The sequence below is a fragment of the Triturus cristatus genome, chromosome 1_2 (assembly GCF_964204655.1).
Source record: "Triturus cristatus chromosome 1_2, aTriCri1.1, whole genome shotgun sequence".
Lineage (NCBI taxonomy): Eukaryota > Metazoa > Chordata > Amphibia > Caudata > Salamandridae > Triturus > Triturus cristatus.
Window position 1 is genome coordinate 103249203 of NC_140580.1, and position 19770 is coordinate 103268972.

General features: G+C 46.0%; 1 protein-coding gene across 3 annotated transcripts in view; it reads left to right on the plus strand.

The window, feature by feature from the left end:
• The window catches only part of CACUL1 (CDK2 associated cullin domain 1), a 330048-nt gene that overhangs the window by 301272 nt on the left and 9006 nt on the right, over positions 1-19770 (plus strand). For all 3 annotated transcript variants that reach the window (XM_085602995.1, XM_085602999.1, XM_085602988.1), the window contains one exon: positions 12637-12680. In XM_085602995.1, the coding sequence (XP_085459121.1) occupies positions 12637-12680 (44 nt within the window). The remainder of the gene's footprint in view (positions 1-12636; positions 12681-19770) is intronic.

A 19770-nucleotide genomic window follows, 5' to 3' on the forward strand; every position in this document is an offset into this window, starting at 1 on the left:
TGCTATATTGTTTTTTTTCTGGTGAATATATGCTCCGACTAATCCTCTTTTCTCCTCCCTCCTCCATCACCTCGTCGACTGCTCTTGTTGAGTTGCACTGCTGACATTCTAATGCCTGTTGATTTTCTGACATTACCGGATTTGTCTTCTACTTCTTGAGAGCGCTATTTAATGGATGTGGTTAGAGAAAATCATACTTATCGTAGAAGCTGTGTAGGCGTTTACACTCTAGTGCACCTGAACTGCATCTCTAATTTCGCATCCCTGCCAGCGTACGGAACGCATCCCCTGCTGTGCTACAGGGAGGCTTTACTTAGCTCTGCCTTTCAACTTCACTCAGGCCATAACTGTCTACCTGTGAAGCTCCGCAACAAGTTGGAAACCCACCCTGGTCTCCTCTGTTACGTCCCATCTGTGAGATGAGCTCCACCAATCTTCCGCCGTGGTCCTAGTTCATCCAGTCTTCCTGGAGTGTAGCAGAATTACAAATAAAAAAAATCTATGAAATGAAGGATTTGAATCCGTACCATTGACGCAGGCCATGTCTGAAGCCTTGGCCTAGGGGCCAAATATCTGCGCTTTGCAAGGAGAACTGCGCCGTCCTAGCCATGTGTATTTTTTCTGGCCTGTCTGCTTTGTCAGCAGTGGACTCTTGAGTCCGCTGCTCGCCTCCATGTGTTCCAAGCGGAGCAGTGGGCTATCTTCTAACGGGATGCACCCAGAATGTCCTGCCAGCCTTGGTCCAGAGTTGCAACTGGCCCTTGGTACCAGGCTCCGGGTGCCTGATAGTAGACCTCCGCTGAATCCTAGCTCAGGTCTGAAGGCATTATGAACTGTTCGCCTAGTTTGGAGGAATCTCTTGTGACTTCCACCGTTACTGGAGTTCTTGCTTTCTCTCCTTGAAGTGCGGGTTTGTTGCAAGTTATGCATGTGTACTGTGACTGAGAGTGCGCGTAGGACAATGGGTACTTGTGAAGGAGCTCGACCCCTTGGGAGCCATTGCCCATCCCCGCACTCAACAGTAGTGGTAACAAACTGCATTCTATATATATCTCCATACATCAGCAGCTATAAATGCTAATTCAGTCGCTTATTACTGCAATGTGCAAACTTCAATTCCCATGTTTTTACTATAGTAAATAGATTTGTGTGGACCTTCTAGACCATCTCGTTTTCCTCTCCGTGACAACACAAAAACATTTAACAGTACGCTTGTGCAAAAAAACATCACAATATATCATAATCTCTGCTCGCACTCTGGGTATATTTTCTAATGTTTAAATATCTTTGTTTATAACTACATTTCATTGCATTTATATAGCGCTTACTACCCTGTTGAGGTGTTAAAGCGCTTCACGCTGGGATGTACAGTGCTCCAGAACCTAGTGACTAGACGTCCTTCAGAAGTTAAATGAAGACTTTGTTAGTAAGGAGCTGGTGACTAAACTGTCTAAAGTTCTGCCCTGTGTTAAATGATAGAGGGAGAGTTGGACTGCAGACTGTTGTACAAGGTGAAAGGTGTTTCTTTAGGTGCGACCCAGCCTCTTTGTGCGGGGGTTGGAGGGGGGGTGTCGAAAGTCAACAGACGACCACGAGGGAAACTTAAATTTAAAAAACAAAAACTGCTTGCCTTGCGCTTGCCGCATCTCCAGGTTGGCGATGTGGCGAGTGCAAGGTAAGTGTTTTAGCTGTATTTAAAAAAAATTAAGTTTCACTCGTCTGTTGACCCCCCCCCACCTTACCTGCACGGGCCGCCTCTGTACACAAGGTGCCCTGTGGGCGCAGCAGGCGTTTGCGCCCACTTTGCACACCCCTCTGCAGTTTGGCATTACAGAAGAGGCCACAGACGCTTGTCTCCTTCTGTAATACCGAATAGCAGGCACTCATACAGTGCCAGTGCTTCCTTAAGAGGGCGTTCCTTCATTTGCATGGGAGTGTGGTCCCATGAAAATGAGTGAATCCCTTTGCCTCTGCATCCGTGCCGTATTAGACGCGAGCACAGAGGCAAAGAAGCAGTCAGGAGGTGCACTGACAGTGCGCCACTAGTGCACCCCCTCATTGCAGCCCTCGGGGTGGGGGGGCAAGGGAGTGCCATGTACCTCCCCACCCCCGGACTCCCCTTGCAGGCAGGTGCAGTCACTGGATGCACCAGCCTACAAAGGGATCTCTAATCCCCTTTAAAGGGCAGGCCGGTTGCCGCCTGCACTGTGAAACACGGAGCGGCTGCTTTAAAGCCACTTCGTATTTCACTTGAATGCAGAATCTCTGTAATAGGGCACACTTACCCTGTTTGCACCCGGTGCACCTTTTTTTAAGGTGCGCCGGGCACAAACTGGGAAGGTGTCCCCTATACATAGTAGGGCCCCATAGTCATCAGTTGTGTTTTGCACTAGTAACTTGGGGCAGATGCCATTCTGCATTAGTCATAGGTTGAAAAGCCATTCTTAAAATTCATTGCACCAGTTTTGTAAATTTAACTGCACCAGGGGCCTTATTATGTAAAGGGCGTACTTTCTCTGTTTGTGCCCGGCGCACCTTAAAGCAGGTGCGCCTGGTGCAAACAGGGAAAGTGCGCCCTATTACATAGAATGTGCTGCCCCAGGGCAGCCGCAAACTCGTACTGTCCTGGGGGCTTTAAAGCACCCACTGATTAGAGATCCCCTTACATGCTGGTGCAGTCAGTGACTGCACCTGCCTGCAAAGGAATGTCTGGGGCAGTCCCCCCTCCAGAGTGCTGCAAGCAGGGGGCTCACTGATAGTGTGCCACCTTTGAGGTGGCGCACTGTCAGTGCGCATCCTGATGACTTCTCTGCCTCTGCGCCAGCGTCTGTAATACAGTGTGTGTGCAGAGGCAAAGGGATTCCCTCATTTGCTTGGGGCCATGCCCACATGCAAATGAGGGCACGCCCTCTTGAGGATGTGTGCCAGCACTTTCGATATTACAAAAGGGGACGCACAAGCGTCTGCAGCCCCTTCTCTAATGCCAAAGTGCCCCGGGGCGTGCAAAGTGAGCACAAACGCCCGTTGCACCCCTGGTGACACCTTGTGTTATAAGGCCCCAGGTCTCCTCTATGCACCTTGCAAATGTTAGTGCTTTTTAGTTTTGTGTTCTAACTTGGTTAAAATGTGCACTTTCGACGTGTGCACGACCAAGATTTGCTGAATTTTGTTGACTACAATGTAACTCTTGGTAAGCTACTACATTCTTCTAAGCTATGCTGATGCTTCCTTTGCCAATAACTAGCGTGTGAAGTAAACAGACCCTCAAAGCGGTATATGAATAGCTGCCTATTGCATTGCAATAATTAGAGTGCATTTCACAGAGGAAAGCACCAAGGACGGTGGCTTTCACCCTGCCCTTCTTGGAAGTCACTGCTGCTCTGGCCCTGCCCAGAGACATGCAAGGATACCCGGGTGGCCATATCGTTCCGATCGCAAATTTCAGAAGTCTGTTTTGGGGCAGTTTCCTACTGTTCACTTCAATGCATCGAGGTTACGGTTTGGAACAGTAGCAAGTAAACCAGTACATGTATGATATCGTATAGCACCAGTGTGGCTTTGCAGCATTTGTGGTTGAACAGCTAAATCAGTGTTTGAAAACAGTCCACATGGTAATCCTGGCTTCTCCACGTGCTGTCACTGCGTGACCGTAGACAATATTCCAATTCTTTTACCTCAACAACACTGGTAGTGCCTGTTTCAGTTTGGAATGTGCGCTGAGCAGTTCTATACAAGAAAAATTAATGTATCCACATTTGAATAAATAACTCATTGTTTGAAGCATGACTGCACCCTGTGAGTGCCAGGGTATGTGGCCCCAGCTCTTCAGCCTGGGATTGACTGTGCCCCCAAGGTTGGTAAGCAGTAGCGGCTGCTAATTAACGACGGGGGAATGAAAAAATCACTTACCTGTGTGCCACCGCCTCTGTCCTCTTCGTCCGCTTCCAGGGCTCCAGAGGCAGCACCAGAAAGCATCTAAGCTTCCAGACTCCCCAAGACCATCACAATACTTTGATTGGTCTGAGCACCGTAGTCCAACGCTCAGATGGGGACTGGGAGCCTGGGCATGTTCTCCACCCAGGCTATGCAACACAGCCTGGTGGAGAACATGCTAAGTGCGCATGACTGTTTGGCTGGCCAAAGACGTCCTGCCAAATTGTCATGCCTACTTAGAGTGCCACCACTCCTCACCCTGCTTCTCTGACACAGCCCAGCCCCGTCCATAACCAGCTGAGTAAGGACAGAAAAATAGTGATAAAAACAATGGGTTATCATTTAATTTTTCCTTTTTCACCTGCGCACAGAGCAGTGGGGCGACGCTCCTCTTCCTTCGCAGAAGAGCCCCCCTGCTGGTGAAGGAGTTGACCCTAGCCTCCGGCACAGCAGTCCCCTTAGCCCTGTATAGACTTGCTTCTTACCTAGTCCTGTGCTTGTCACAGTCCCCGTGCACCCAGGTGGTATGAAGAGGAGCCGCAGAAGCGAGTAGCACATGCAGGACCGAGAGGGGAGTCTGGACACCCCGGGCTCCTCTCCCTCTCCGTGGGAGACCTCTCCTCCCTCAGCAATACTAATATAAATTAAATGTGTAAAGTAAATAAGTATGTGTAAATACTATATTTTGCATTGGGGCTGAAAACCGTTATGGCCTAGTAACACGTTATTTACAGCAACTGTACTAATCGCTACACATTCATTACTGCAGTGCAAAGGTCACATTTATGTTTATTACTAAAGCAAACTATAACTGGCATGGGAAAAAAGCAGTGTTCGAGGCATATGAGATGTAAATCATATGCGTTAGCATAGATTGCCATCTGGTGTTGAACTCGGATGTTTGCACTTTGTTTTTCCTCCAAGAAGTGTTTGTAGTCATAAGGTTGGTGACTCCTCCTTCCGGTGATAGTGGGCATGGGCATCGACTCCATCCCCAGATTGTTTTTTTCCGCCATCGGGTTCAGATGTGTATTGCGCCGCTCCGGTTCAGAATAGTCTTCTAACCTTTTCGACGCGCTATCCTTACCACTCGATGGTATTGTTCTCGATCGCGGTTTCCCCTTCGACGTGCATCATAAACTCCAACAACTTCGATCAACGCTTCGACCCGGGCCGTGAGGCCTACCCGCACCGACCACGCCAGCAGTCCATGGAACGCACTCCATTTAAGAAATGCCCTGGGTATGGTGCTAAGTTCCCACACACGGACCTGCATCTGGTCTGTAACCTCTGCCTCTCCTCGGAGCACGAAGAAACCAACTGCGAGACCTGTCGATCATTGCGCTTTAAGACCATCGGGCTCGACGTCACAAGATGAGACACTGCACTAGTCCCGGTGCCAGACATCTTCGGAGAAGTCGGAATTCCAACCTGCCACCGAAGAAGAACACATCTCCGTGTCTGAAGCCAACGACTCCGAGTAAGGAGCCCCAACTGCCCACAAAAACACCAAAGACTACGGTTACACCTTCGCCCTCTGGCTCAGGTCGACACCGTGATACCATTTCAGATGCCCCGCCCTCTGGCCCGACTATGAAACATAAACACAAGTCTTCCGGCTCGGGATCGAGCCGACCCCACTCAAATGCCGAACCCACATCTTCGGCTCTGAAACTGAAGACCAAGCCTGACGCTGCGCTGCCGGCACTGAAGACATCTTCGGCACCGAAAGAGTCGAATCCGAAACAGCATAAAGCCAAGGCTTCGAAGCCGACACCAGCTAAACCAAAGGCTCGGAAACAATACCAGCTAAACCGAAAACTTCTGAGCCGAAACCAGTTAAACAATAAGCTTCTGAGCTGAAAACACATAAAGAGAAACCTTCAGATCAAAAACCAGGGATAACCAAACCTTCGGAAACCGAAACATCCCGCACCGAAGGGCGCAGAGCCCAGAAAGCATGAAAGTCCTCTTTAGCCCTCTGAAAATAAACAAAAGGACAAAGATACTCAGTCCAAAGAACTTCCTTCATCAGATGATTATTTGGATCCAAAACAAAAACAGTTACATATTGACCCTGAAACTGGAAAACTTTGAGCAACACTTCCTAAAAAACGGAAGCTGGACCTCTGTGAAGACTACCATGTACCTCTTAAGAAAAAGGACATCGGTACTAACCCCTCTCCCCCTTACATACCTCCCTCTCCTCCACCTTTTAATCCAAATTTACTGATTTCACCAGCAAACTCACCACCACCACATTTCTCACCGAGCCACAGGATGATAATGATGGGGATGATAATGAGGACACCATTCCACAGGACACAGACCCCTGGGATAATTATGATAAAGACCCGGATCGTTCTAATGACCCCGATCTGTATCCCTCCAGACCATCACCACCCAATGACAATATAGGTTTCCCACAGCTTATCAATATAGCTGCTCAATACCATGGGGTGGAATTACATACTGATCCCTTAGAGGCGGGTTTCTTAGTGGTAACTTTCGCTCCCTCCCAAAAAACCACTAATACTTTGCCCATGCTCACAGGTATGATAAAACAAGCCAGCGAGGTATTCAAGGACCCTGTTAGAGCTAGAATACTTACGCCAAGGGTAGACAAAGTATAAGGCCGCCCCTACAGACGCAATTTACATCAGAGGTCAGGTGCCATTAGATTCTCTTGTAGTTTCAAATGCACGAAAGAGAGCAAATTCTCAAACTACAGGTGACGACCCTCCCCCTGACAAGGAGTTAAAGCTTATAGACTCGTCAGGCAAGAGAATTGAATCACAAGGTGCGAATCATTGGCGTATTGCCAATGCACAAGCTCTCCTGGCATGATATGATAAAACTCACTATGACGAGCTAGAAAAACTAATGCAGCATTTACCAGACCAGTACGAGGCTAAAGCTCACAACCTCATTCAAGAAGCTAAGCTTATTACAAACACGTCTATCAAATGCGCCCTCGATGCGGCTGATACAGCCTCGCATGCCATTAACTCCAGCGTTTTGCTATGCCGACACGCTTTGCTTCGAATCTGAGGATTCGAACAGGAAGTACAATCAGCACTACTTAATCTGCCCTTTGATCAGCAACATCTCTTTGGCCCCACAGTCGATTCATCATTAGAAAAGATGAAAAAAGACACCGAGATTGCGAAGTCCATGGGGGCCTTACAACTACCTTCTACTAGGGGCTCCTTTCGTTGCTCCTTTTTATAGGGGTGGCTCAAAGACAACTGCGTCAGAAAACACTTCATCCTCTTACAAAAGTTCCAATCAATCTTCCTCATCCAGAGGATGTTTTCGGGGAGGATACAGAGGAATTGGGGGAAGAGGCACCCGCACTTCCCCCGCCACTAAATAGTGACTTCCCTCCACTACCCTCCAATCATTCCACTCCTATCCAGGGACGTCTCTCACAGTTCCTACCTATCTGGAATTTCATTACAACAGACAAGTAGGTAAAAAAATTATCCAATATGGTTATTGCCTGGAACTTACCTCCACTCCACCAAATTTCCCTCTCAAACATCGTGCGATGTCCTCAGAACATCTCACCCTCCTAAAACAAGATGTTCTCTCCCTGTTACAAAAACATGCAATAGTACCAGTCCCCTTGACTCATCAGGGCACAGGGGTTTACTCACTCTATTTTCTAATTCCAAAAAAGGACGGCTCCCTCAGACCAATATTGGACTTCAGGCAGCTGAATCTCTACATTCAGTCAAATCATTTCCACATGGTCACCCTCCAGCAGGTGCTCCCATTGCTCCAGCAAGGCGACTTTCTTTCCACTTTGGATTTAAAGGACGCCTACTTCCACATTCCCTTTCACCCCGCTCACAGGAATATCTCCGGTTCGTGGTGGACGATCAACACTACCAGTTCAAAGTCCTCCCGTTCGGGGTAACCACAGCACCCAGAGTTTTCACCAAGTGTCTAGCAGTAGTTACAGCTCATTTAAGAAGACAACACATTCATGTGTTTCCTTATTTGGACAATTGGCTCATAAAAGCCAAATCGCAGCAAAGCTGTATTCCACACACCCACAAAACAATTCAGTTGCTTCCCTGCTTAGGGTTCACGGTAAACCTAACCAAATTACACCTCCAACCGTCCAACACACAAGTTTATCTAGGAGCTAAAATAGACACTTGCAAAGCTCTAGCATACCCCAACCCAGTCAGGATACACAACATACAGGCTCTAATAACACAAATTCAACCTCAACACTCATTACCAGCTCGAGTGTTCATGCAGTTAGTCTGAATGATGGCCTCTTGCATTCTAATCGTCCCTTATGCAAGACTCCAAATGCGTCCTCTACAGGAATGCTTAGCACGACAGTGGAACCAGGCTCAAGGCCAATTGGCAGATCTGGTGTTGGTAGACAGACGCACCCATCGCTCTCTGCAGTGGTGGAACAAACAAAACCCTTCCAAAGGGCGGCCTGTTCCTCGAGCCGATTCCACAGATAGTACTAACAGCAGACACATCACTCACCGGCTGGGGAGCTCATCTCCAAAATCATACCATTCAGGGCCTGTGGACACGACAAAAACAGTTACACATAAACCACCTGGATCTTCTGGCAATTTTTCTAGCATTTAAAGCCTTTCAAGTCCATCTACTCCACAAAGCTGCTGTTGTCCGTACTGACCAGATGACAGTAATTTATTACATCCAAAAACAAGGAGGTATACACTCCTTACTGCTCTCGCAACTAGCTCAAAGCATATGGAGATGGGCCATTCCTCAAAAGATATATCTCCTTGCAGAACACCTTCCAGGAGTATACTCGCAGATCTGCTCAGTCACCAACAACAACAAATCCACGAATGGGAGTTACATCCTCAAGTACTCCTTCCATTCTTTCAAATGTGTGGATACCCAGAAATAGATCTGTTCGCCACACACCAAAACGTAAAATGCTCAAACTTCGCGTCCAGGTATCCACACATTGTCCAAAGGCAATGCGCTATGGATGAACTGTTCAGGAGCATTTGCTTACGCCTTTCCACCTCTCCCACTCATTCCATTAGTGGTTCGGAAGCTCCAACAGCACTCCATCAGAATGATCCTGGTTGCTCCCGCATGGGCTCAGCAACCTTGGTTCACGACCCTGTTGGAAATATCTGTGGTTCCTCATCAAAAACTACCCCTCTCACCCAAGCTTCTCACTCAAAACCACCGAGAGATAAGACATCCAGATCCCAATCAACTCAACCTTGCGATCTGGCACCTGAGATCATAGAGTTTGGTTACCTTAACCTCCTGCCAGACTGTATGAACGTCATTAAAGAAGCTAAACGTCCTACCACCAGTGCATGCTACGCAGCAAAGTGGAAACGATATGTAATTTATCAATCAATCATGGCATTTGTAAAGTGCACTACATACCCGCGAGGGTCTCAAGGCGCTAGGGGGGGGTGGAGGGGGGAAGCTGCTACTGTTCGAAGAGCCAGGTCTTGAGAAGTCTTCTGAAGGTCAGAAGGTCTGCCGTAGGTGGATGGGGAGGGTGTTCCATGTCTTGGCGGCGAGGTGGGAGAATGATCTGCCGCCGGCGGTCTTTCTTCGGATGCGGGTGGCGAGGGCGAGGTCTGCGGAGCGGAGCTGGCGGGTGGGGGTGTAGAGGCTGAGTCGGCTGTTGAGGTACGTTGGTCCTGTGTTGTGGAGTGCCTTGTGTGTGTGGGTGAGGAGTTTGAAGGTTATCCTCTTGTTGACAGGGAGCCAGTGTAGGTCTTTCAGGTGGGGTGTGATGTGGCTGTGGCGAGGGATGTCCAGGATCAGGCGTGCAGAGGCGTTCTGGATGCGTTGAAGCCGTTTCAGGAGTTTGGCCGGGGCTCCTGCGTAGAGTGCGTTTCCGTAGTCCAGTCTACTGCTGACGAGGGCCTGGGTGACTGTCCTTGTTTCGGTGGGGAGCCACTTGAAGATCATGCGAAGGGTGTTGATTTACTGTACAAACAATCAAATTAATCCACTAGATGCTCTCATTCAAAACATTATTTGCTATCTCTACGATTGCATCTCGCTGCCATAGCTGCTTATCTACAAAACAGACATTTGTCTTTGTTTAAAGTGCCCGCTATCAAGGCATTTATGGAAGGGCTCAAAAGAATCATTCTACCTAGAGTTCCACCTTCTCCAGTTTGGAACCTTAATGTTGTCCTTACAAGACTTATGGGTCCACCATTTGAGCCTCTGCACAAATGTGAACTACAATTCCTCACTTGGAAGGTAGCCATCCTTCTAGCCATCACATCACTCAGGAGAGTTGGTGAGCTCCAGACACTAACCATACAAGAACCATTTTTGCAAATTCATCACAAAAAAGTGCTTCTTAGGACTAATTCAAAAGGAAAACCAAACAACTCTTGGTTGCTTTTTCACCACCGCATAAAGGCAATCCCATTTCCAAAACTGGTATTGCACGATGGATAGTTAAATGCATCCAGCTTTGCTACATTAAAGCTAAACGCACATTAACTGTTCCCCCTAGAGCGCATTCCACACACAAGCTAGGGGCTCCTATGGCATTCTTAGGGAATATACCCTTACATGACATCTGCAAAGCTGCAACTTGGTCTACACCTCACACATTCACAAAACACTACTGTGTAGATGTGCATGCAAAACAACAAGCTAGTGTGGGCCAGGCTGTCTTAAGAACACTTTTTCAAACTACTGCAGCAGATACAGGTCAGCCACCGCTGGGAAGATAACTGCTGTATATTCTATGCCAACGCATATGATCTACAGCTCATATGCCTCGAATGGAAAATGCTACTTACCCAGTATGCATCTGTTCTTGGCATGTAGAGCTGTAGATTCATATGCGCCCACCCGCCTCCCCAGGTACCTTTATCTGCTGCAGTATTCTCTTACTTGGATACAACACACATGGACATCTTTCTATTCTTACTAACTCCATCATCACTCTTTATGGTGAAAACAATCTAGGGATGGAGTTGATGCCCATGCACACTATTACCAGAAGGAGGAGTCACCAACCTCGTGACTACAAACACTTCTTCAAAGAAAAACAAAGTGCAAACATCCAAGCCCAACACCAGATGGCGATCTATGCTAACGCATATGAATCTACACCTCTACATGCCAAGAACAGATGCATACTGGGCAAGTAGCATTTTCCTTATTGCCTCACAGATTGCAGTTACTTCACACATAGAAAGACCTTTCCTCATGGTCTGGAGACCTGTTCAGTGGTATTTGACCTTGGTTTTGGTTAAATACCCTTCCTAAATAATCAAAGATGGGCGAGGAGTGATATTTAGAGAGGTCCTGCACCCACCCTCCTCCGAAGTCAACGAACAAAAAACACAGAGGGGCAGTTTCTCAAAAGGCAGAGAGGGACTGGAGAGCCCATAAAGGTGGAGCAAATAGACTGACCAACAGGATCCCTGGGGATCTGAGTGATCAGATCAAAGCACCCTCAAACATCTGGTGGGGTGTCATGCTTCATTATTGGGTGCTCCTTAATGCATTAAAAACAAAGGGGCTATCTAGGGTGATAATGGAACCGAATAGCTATGGAGCATGTAAAGTAATGTCAAAATGTATCATGCCTTGGATGCCAGGAGGGTCAATGGCATTTCATCAGGACCAAGATTACAGCTACCCTATAGAGTAAAATTGCAGGGTCCAGAAAAATTAGGATACGGTACCCACTTAAAAAGATTAACACTACACTTGCTGTGGTGCAGCAAAGGGATATTCCACCCAATAATGACAAATGAAACTACCCTTAGTAGAGGCAGAGGACTGCGCCTAGCTGCGTACAGATAAAAGGGAACCTCACGATAGAGTAGCCAGAGATCTAACCCCCTCTGCCAATCTGCAGGCCCACATGTCCTTTTGAGTGGGTACCCTATATTAATTTTTAATGAGTCAATGGATCAGCATCTTGTTAAAATTTCCATTTCCCTTAGACTCTTAACTACTTTCTCACCACTCTATTTCTCCACCTCACTTGCATTCATCCTACAGTATTATGATCAGAAGATCTCAGCTAAAGAGCACCCTTGAGGGGCCCGTCTGACATTTCAGTGCCGGCCTGACGAGGAGCACTTTGTGATGGAGCATGACACCAGGTGTGGGAGGGCACTTTAATCTGATCACTTGGATCCCCCGGGATCCTGTTGGTCTGTCTATTTGTTCCACATTTAAAGGCTTCCCAGTCCCTTTCTCCTTTTTGAGGAGCTGACCCTTCTGTGTTTTGGTTTAAAAAAATTAAACACATGAACAATGCACGGTAGACACTATATACGCAGATGCATAGATAAGATGTTGGCAATTGCACTAATGAGCACACATCCATACATTTATTACTATAGTACAGGACCGCTGCTGCACTAGTACTGTAATAGGGAACCTCTAGGACCATGGATTATCGGCGTTCTTTTCAACAGGAAGGAGAAACTTTTCCCTACTGAAAAGTTTCTCCATCCTGTTGAAAAGAACGCCGATAATCCATGGTCCTAGAGGTACCCTAGTATTCTCAATCAGTACTGATTCTAGCCTCTAGGTTCCTAAACTGAGTCAATCCCTGTGTTTTTGAAAGGCACTAGTACTGTAAGGCACTTACTTTGATAATGTACCTTATTCTAGAAACGAAGTAAGCCCATTATCCTGGTGCCAGGGTGTTGAATAATCCTTTTCTTTCTTTTCCAGAGGCGACCAGTCCAGGAAGAGAGCAGGAGAGGAACTTGCATATAGTAAGTGCTGCCGTGAGATGGCGTAGATGAAAGCAATACTTCTGATACTCCAGGAGTCGCACTTGCTGACTGTGCATTCTGGAAGAGCCTGTCTAATGTATCATGTAATCGACAGTCTTGGTAGGAGCTTCAGATAAGTGCCCTAAAAGGTGATCCTTGAAATGCTAGAAACCCAGCAATGGAGTGTAGCTCAGTAGCCCTGTGCATGGCTTCCCTCTTCTAGTTTTCCAGCTGGAGTTAGTGTAGTGCAGTGCTTTTTCATACGCGCACTTAATCCTTTAAATTCTTTTCTGTGTTTATTAATGTAGCAGAAGTATAGTCATTAAGGCACCCTCAAACCTCAAAAGAAGTTTGAGGGTTTAGAAAGCTAATTTGTCATTTTGGAGGGATTAGGTGGGATTAAGCGGCACAGTGTAAAGAGGCTACCATAAATGACTAATTATCACCACCCTGTAGTAGTGGTGTCCTACGCCATGCTGAGCAGGAGAAGTATGAAAAGTTTGCAGTCAGTTTTCAATGTTCTGTCTTGGAGTTTCTCAGTCAGAGGTGGGCTTTTACGGTCTAAGCCAGGCTGGCCCCTCGCTCTGCCTCCTATCTCTGCAACAACTTAGGAATTAGAAGTTTCATTTAGTCGGTGATATTATTTGCACATAAGACTCCATACAAGACCGTTCTTGAATGCTCAAAGGGTAACGAGATTGAAATAAATGTTGCTTAGTGTCTCCACCAGAGATCCCACAAGCTAACTTTGGCATTGAGCGTTTAACTAGTATATTCCTGCACATAGTCACTCTTCAAAATTAAGACCAAATCACATACAGCCTTTTCTTTGAACTACTATGCCATCCTGTAACTTCCACCCATAGCTACGTGTAGATACAGTGCTGGACTATGCTGAGGAAAACAGCGGCTTCATTTCCCACTTCCAACGAGAATACACATGTCTGGGCTTTTATAGCACAGTGAATGCCAAAATGGACTGCCCCATGGAGCTTGATAAAGAGGAGATTGGATTCTGTGTTGGTTGGGGGTGAACAGGTTTTGAGAGTTTTTCTGAAATTCAATCGATTGTCAGTTTTGTATGGTATAGTATGCTTCGTCTCTGAGTCTTTTGTATGGATTGTGGTTTTCTGTTTAATGTCTTTAAGTTTCTGCTGCCGCATGAGTCCCTGAACTTATTCTTGAGTATACAGTAGCGAGCTGGCAAGTAAGAGACTGCTGTGTCCTGAACACGAACGTTCAGCCAAGGGCCTTTTTTTGGGACAGTATGGTACTTCCAGCTGTAGCCTAACACAAGGTCAATTTAGTAAATGGCCATCGCGTTAGACTACGCCAGAGCTCATTCCAGGGTGTCTGTAAAGCCAGTTCGTATCTAGCTTTGTGCTGAAGTGCCTTTATGTCGAAGTTGACAGGAAGCAAGCATTTTCAGGTACTACGAAGGGCTCCCATGTAAACTGGAGTCTAATCTGGGTAATCCAGTGCACTTTACTCCATGGTTTCTCCAATTACCAGAGCAAGCATTCAGATACAGGTTACATCTATGGAAACTGCAGGCAGAGGTAATCAGAGAAGGCCTATTGCACCACGTGTGTAAGTGGTCACACTTCAGTAACATTAATTTAAGAGTACTGACTCTCTCAACATGGCAAGAAAAGGAAGATTGAAAAAGGCCAGCATTCTCTTATTCGTATGAGCCAGCATATATTCTAAACTCTACTCCACCCCAGGGAAATTTCTCTAAGATCGGAGTTTCTACTACTCGGTTCGAGGCTTTTTAAAAATAATGTTGGACATCTGTGCGTCTACTTGTCATCTCATCTTTCCCCTGGGAGAGCCATAATTCTAGCTTTATCTAAAACTGAAGCAGAACGCTTTTTCTCCAACCCTAATAATATGGAATATATAAGATGTACGTACTCGGCAAGAGGATTTTTACATCTGGAAGTCTAGCCTTTAGATATTGAACTGTGACTTGTCTGCTAGCTTGTGGGATTTAGTAGCCCTAGCAATTCCCGTTGTGCCCAATTGTGCCATAAAAAGAGCTTCTTCAGGATGGAATAAGACTGACACCTTTGCAAGATTTCACTTTCAGTCATCTGTGATCTCTCGAAGGCTTTTGCGCAGCAGCCTTCCGGAACAGAGTAACTAATCAAGCTTGCTTTAAATATTTTCCTCCATTAGCTACAGAGCAGACAATTCCAACACTACTGTGATCTGCTATCTACACAGATGGAGTGGGAACTCCCTTTTTGTGCGATCAAGCTCTAGAACTGCTGGCAGTGGGCTACTGATTAAGAAACTGGTCTTTCAGCGGGTTACCTAGCAGGGAAGGATGAAACAGCAAACTTTATTGGATTTCATATACAAATTACAAATGATATGTTCATCCAGATGAAGCTTGCATGATTTTTCACAAAAGGGGCAGCTAGAGGTAGACTCTTTTCCAACGTGGAAGAGCAAGCTATGCTGACTTTTCTGTTTTTGAGAACTTCTTGAGCACGCTCTGTGAGGTACTTTCTTCCTGGAACTCATTACAGATTTACTCCAGTAATTCAGTTGTTACTTCACATGTCATTACATCGGGGGGTGCTTTAACTTCATATTATTGAAGGGAAGTGTAGTTAAAAAAATATATATTTATATAGGTGTGTGTGTGTGTGTGTGTGTGTGTATGTGTGTATGTATGTATGTATATATATGTATATATGTGTATATATATATATGTGTATATATATATATATATATATATATATATATATATATATATCTCACCATAAACTCCCTCCTCACGAACAGAGCAGAGGCCACACAGGGGAAAACAGGGGAAACACTTTAATTACGGCAAATGAATTTCGGCCTGACGGCCTTCCTCAGTGCCAGCGCAGTGTTCAGGAGGTTTCACAGTCCGTTGTTATACGTCCCGCTCCATTGTTATTGGACGACGTCAGCTCCACCCCCAAACAAGTGTGTCTGCTCACGGATAGAAGATCGCGGGCTTTGAGTGAACTACTGGTCCCAGAATGCTGTTGGCTTTCAGGTAGGTGATGCAGGGGGGTATTGTAACGCCTAAGTGATCGTACTGCGTGCTGGAAAATCAAAGGTACTTCTGAACCCCTGTCCTGCTGTGATGTATGTCAAGCGCTTCCCTGGGTCCCCGAACCACATCAGCCTCTGTGCCTCGGAATCCATCCGGCGGGGGCCGGAATGGCCATGCATCCCGCCCAGTGTGAAGTGGAATCACTTCACAAACGCCATTCTCCTTCCGAAGCGTTGAGGTGGGCCCCAACCTTTTAATAACTTGAAAAATGCCGCAAAGCTGCCGAGGCAGCAGCCAGTGAAGATGGGGCCAACTTGCAATGTGGGGGCCTCTGTATCGTGTCTCTGGCTGATGCGTATAACATCACCATAAACTCCCTCCTCACGAACAGAGCAGAGGCCACACATTAAAAAAAAAACGGGGAAACACTTTAATTACGGCAAATGCATTTCGGCCTGACGGCCTTCCTCAGTGCCAGCGCAGTGTTCAGGAGGTTTCACAGTCCCAGTTGTTATACGTCCCGCTCCATTGTTATTGGATGAAGTCAGCTCCACCCCCAAACAAGTGTCTGCTCACGGATAGTAGCTCACAGGCTTTGAGTAAACTACTGGTCCCAGAATGCTGTTGGCTTTCAGGTAGGTGATGCAGGGGGGTATTGTAACGCCAAAGTGATCGTGCTGGACAATCAAAGGTACTTCTGAAACCACTGTCCTGCTGTGATGTCTGTCGAGCGTTTTTCCTGGGTCCCCGAACCACATAAACCTCTGTGCCTCGGAATCCATCCGGCAGGGGCAGGTATGGATATATATATATATATATATATATATATATTTATATATTTATATATATATATATATATATATATATATATATATATATATATATATATATATATATATATATATATATATATATATATATATATATATATATATATATATATATATATATATATATATAATATCAAGGGCCAAGTGGCTCGAAACGCGTCATGGACTAGGCACAAAATTCAAATCTAAATAAATAACTTTTTCCAGCATTGGCGACTGAAGTTGTCCGTTCCTGTTGTTGTGCGTGACGGCATAATCTGGGAAGTTTCGTTTATATATATATATATATAATTTTCACTGAAAAAAGAACGAAGGTTTCAGGGACGTTTTAGTTAGGCTCAGGTTTCACTCATACAAAACCAGTGAAATTCAGCAGTTACAGTTATCTGAGCTAACTATAACTTGCACCCCCGCAATGCACCGCTTATGACCTCACATATTACATCACTCATGACATGGTCAGTGACATCACTCATGACATCATCCGGTGACTATGTCTATGGCAGTTTATGAATGTTCAATATATATACCAAGGTGTATTGGGGAATCCGTGAGTGTATGAGTGCCTGTATGAATGATTTAGTGGTTGCATGACTGACTGTAAGTGAGCGATTAGGTGTTTCAGTGAATATATGGGTGAGTGACTGGTTGTGTGAATGTAGCAGTGTGTTTGGTGGTCAGTTGCTGAATGGGCGTGTGAGTGAGTAGGTGAGTTGCTGTATGGGTGAGTGGTTGTCTGAGTACTTGTATGAGTGTGTGTGGGTGGGTGGGTTTGTGTTTGTGAGGGTGTGGAACTGCCTGTATGGATGAGTGAATGGGTGAGTCAGTGGCTGTAAGGGTTGATTAGTGCATCTGTCAGGGGTTGTATGGGTGAGGGTGTGTGTATATAGTTGTCGGTGACTGAGTGCATGTGCCAGGAGTTGTATGGGTGAGTAATTGGGTATGTGAAAGGCTCTGTAGGTAAGTGATGGGATATATGAGTGAGTGAATGTGAGAGTGGCTCTATTGGTGAGTGTGCTTGTGTCAGTGACTCTAGGTGAGTGAGTACATATTAGTATCTGTATGAGTGTGTATGTGTGTGTGTAGAACTGTAAGGGTGAGTAAGTGGCTATGTGATTCACTGTATGCATGAGTGAGTAGGTGTGTGAATAGCTCTATGGGTGACTGACTGTGTGAGTGGCTGTATGGGTGTATGAATGGATAGGTCAGTGGCTGTATTACTGAGTGATTGGGTGTATGTGTGACTGAGTGGATGTGTGTGTGTACACCTATGAATAAGTGAGTGAGTGTATAAGTACTGGTATGGGTGTGTGAATCAGTTTGAGAATGCCCCCCCCTCCTTGGGCCATATTTGGCCCATGGGACCCCATCCCCCAGAACTAGGCATTTTTAGAAATGGGAGGGAGGCTGTGCAGCCCCCCTTCCTGGGCCGATTATGGCCTGGGACCTCCTTAGGGCATATGTAAAATAATGTCGGGGGCTCACGCCGCCCTCCCCCAGTGCCCTGGGGACCATCACCTCCCCGGGGCTACAATTTAATAATAATGAAGGGGGTCCATTGTGGCCCCCTGGTCCCGGGGACCACCACCACCTCCCCGGGGCTAAAACAAATGCTGCAGGGGGCTGCAAGGTCCCCCTGGAGGAGCCATGCATGGCCCTTGGGACTGCCATTCCCGCCCTAAGCCCCCCCCACTCCCCCCAGGGCTGGCTCCTGCTACCTCCCAGGGAGCTCACCTCGGGAGGTAGTTGTTTGCTATGGCTTGGCGGGAGCAGACACCATAGAAATCTCTGCTCTGCTTCGTGCAAGTGATAGCATAAAAATGCTCTCGCTTGCATGAAGAGGAGCAGGGTTGATTTTGGACAGAGGGTGCTGCATATTCAGCAGCTCCTTCTGCCCAAAAGCAATTCCGTCTTCAGCAGGATGCAGGGAGCCGGCAGGGACCGCGAAGGCCTTCATGCTCCCCTCGCGGTCACCAACTTGAATAACTGGGTGCCCTGGGTGGAAGATAGATAGATAGATAGAGATATATATATATGTATATATATATATATATATATATATATATATATATATATATGTGTGTATGTATATATGTATATGTGTATATATATATATATATGTTACCCACAGCATCTAATTCGAGTCCTACCTTACTAACAGCAGGAGATGCAGAATTGCTACAGGACCTTTTGTAAATGCAGGATGAAACTACAACAATATCCTCTAACCCAGGCTTAGGTCATAGAAACATCACAGCACCTACCTCATTCAAACCCAAATCGACATTTTGCCCTTTGATGTTGAAGGATAACATTGACATGTTTCAAGACAAAGTTTCACAGGATTCGAAAAGTTTACATCAAAAACAAGTTAATGTAAATAAAAGAAATCACTATCGAGATTTTGCCTATCACCAGCTTGTCAAAAAACTGCAGAATAACGTGAATGTTGTCATCCGTCAATCTGACAAAGGCGGAAATGTGGTATTATGGCCAAGGGAAATGTACATGGAGGAGGCTCTTGGTCAACTCAACGACGGGGATTGCTATAAAAGATCGTCAATGCTTGATGTTAAACAGGCTTGGAGTCTTGGAGTCTGTTTCACACGAATCTAATGGCATGGAGAAGTATAGGCTTAATAACTATGGATGAGTTCAAGTTTTTGAAAAATGACCACCCGGTTATGCCCATAATTTACTTAATTCCCAAAATCCATAAAAACAGTGTGAAGCCACCTGGTTGACCATTTATTTCAGCGTGCAACAACATTATGGAGAACACCAGTAAATACGTTGACTTTTTCCTCCAGGATTTTATCAGAAGTCTCCCGTCCTTTATTCTTTACACTGGTGATCTTCTAAAGAAATCAGAGGGAATATCATGGCAACCTGGGTACTTACTGATCTCATTGGATGTATCCTCCCTATATACGAGCATCCACCTTAGGGATGGAATGAGAGCTATTGAACATTATCTGAATTTGAGACCTATCTGTTTTTATGAACATAACAGAATGTTATTGTCAATGATTAATATGTGTCTGGAAAACAATTTTTTCCTATTTTCAAATCAAGTATTCCAGCAGGTGAGAGGCGTGGCTATGGGGGCGTGTTTCTCCCCGAGTTATGCCTGCCTACATTTGGGGTATTGGGAGGAACACGTCCTCATACACCAAAATCATGTCTGAAAATGTTGTGAAATGGTTTAGGTACATTGATGATC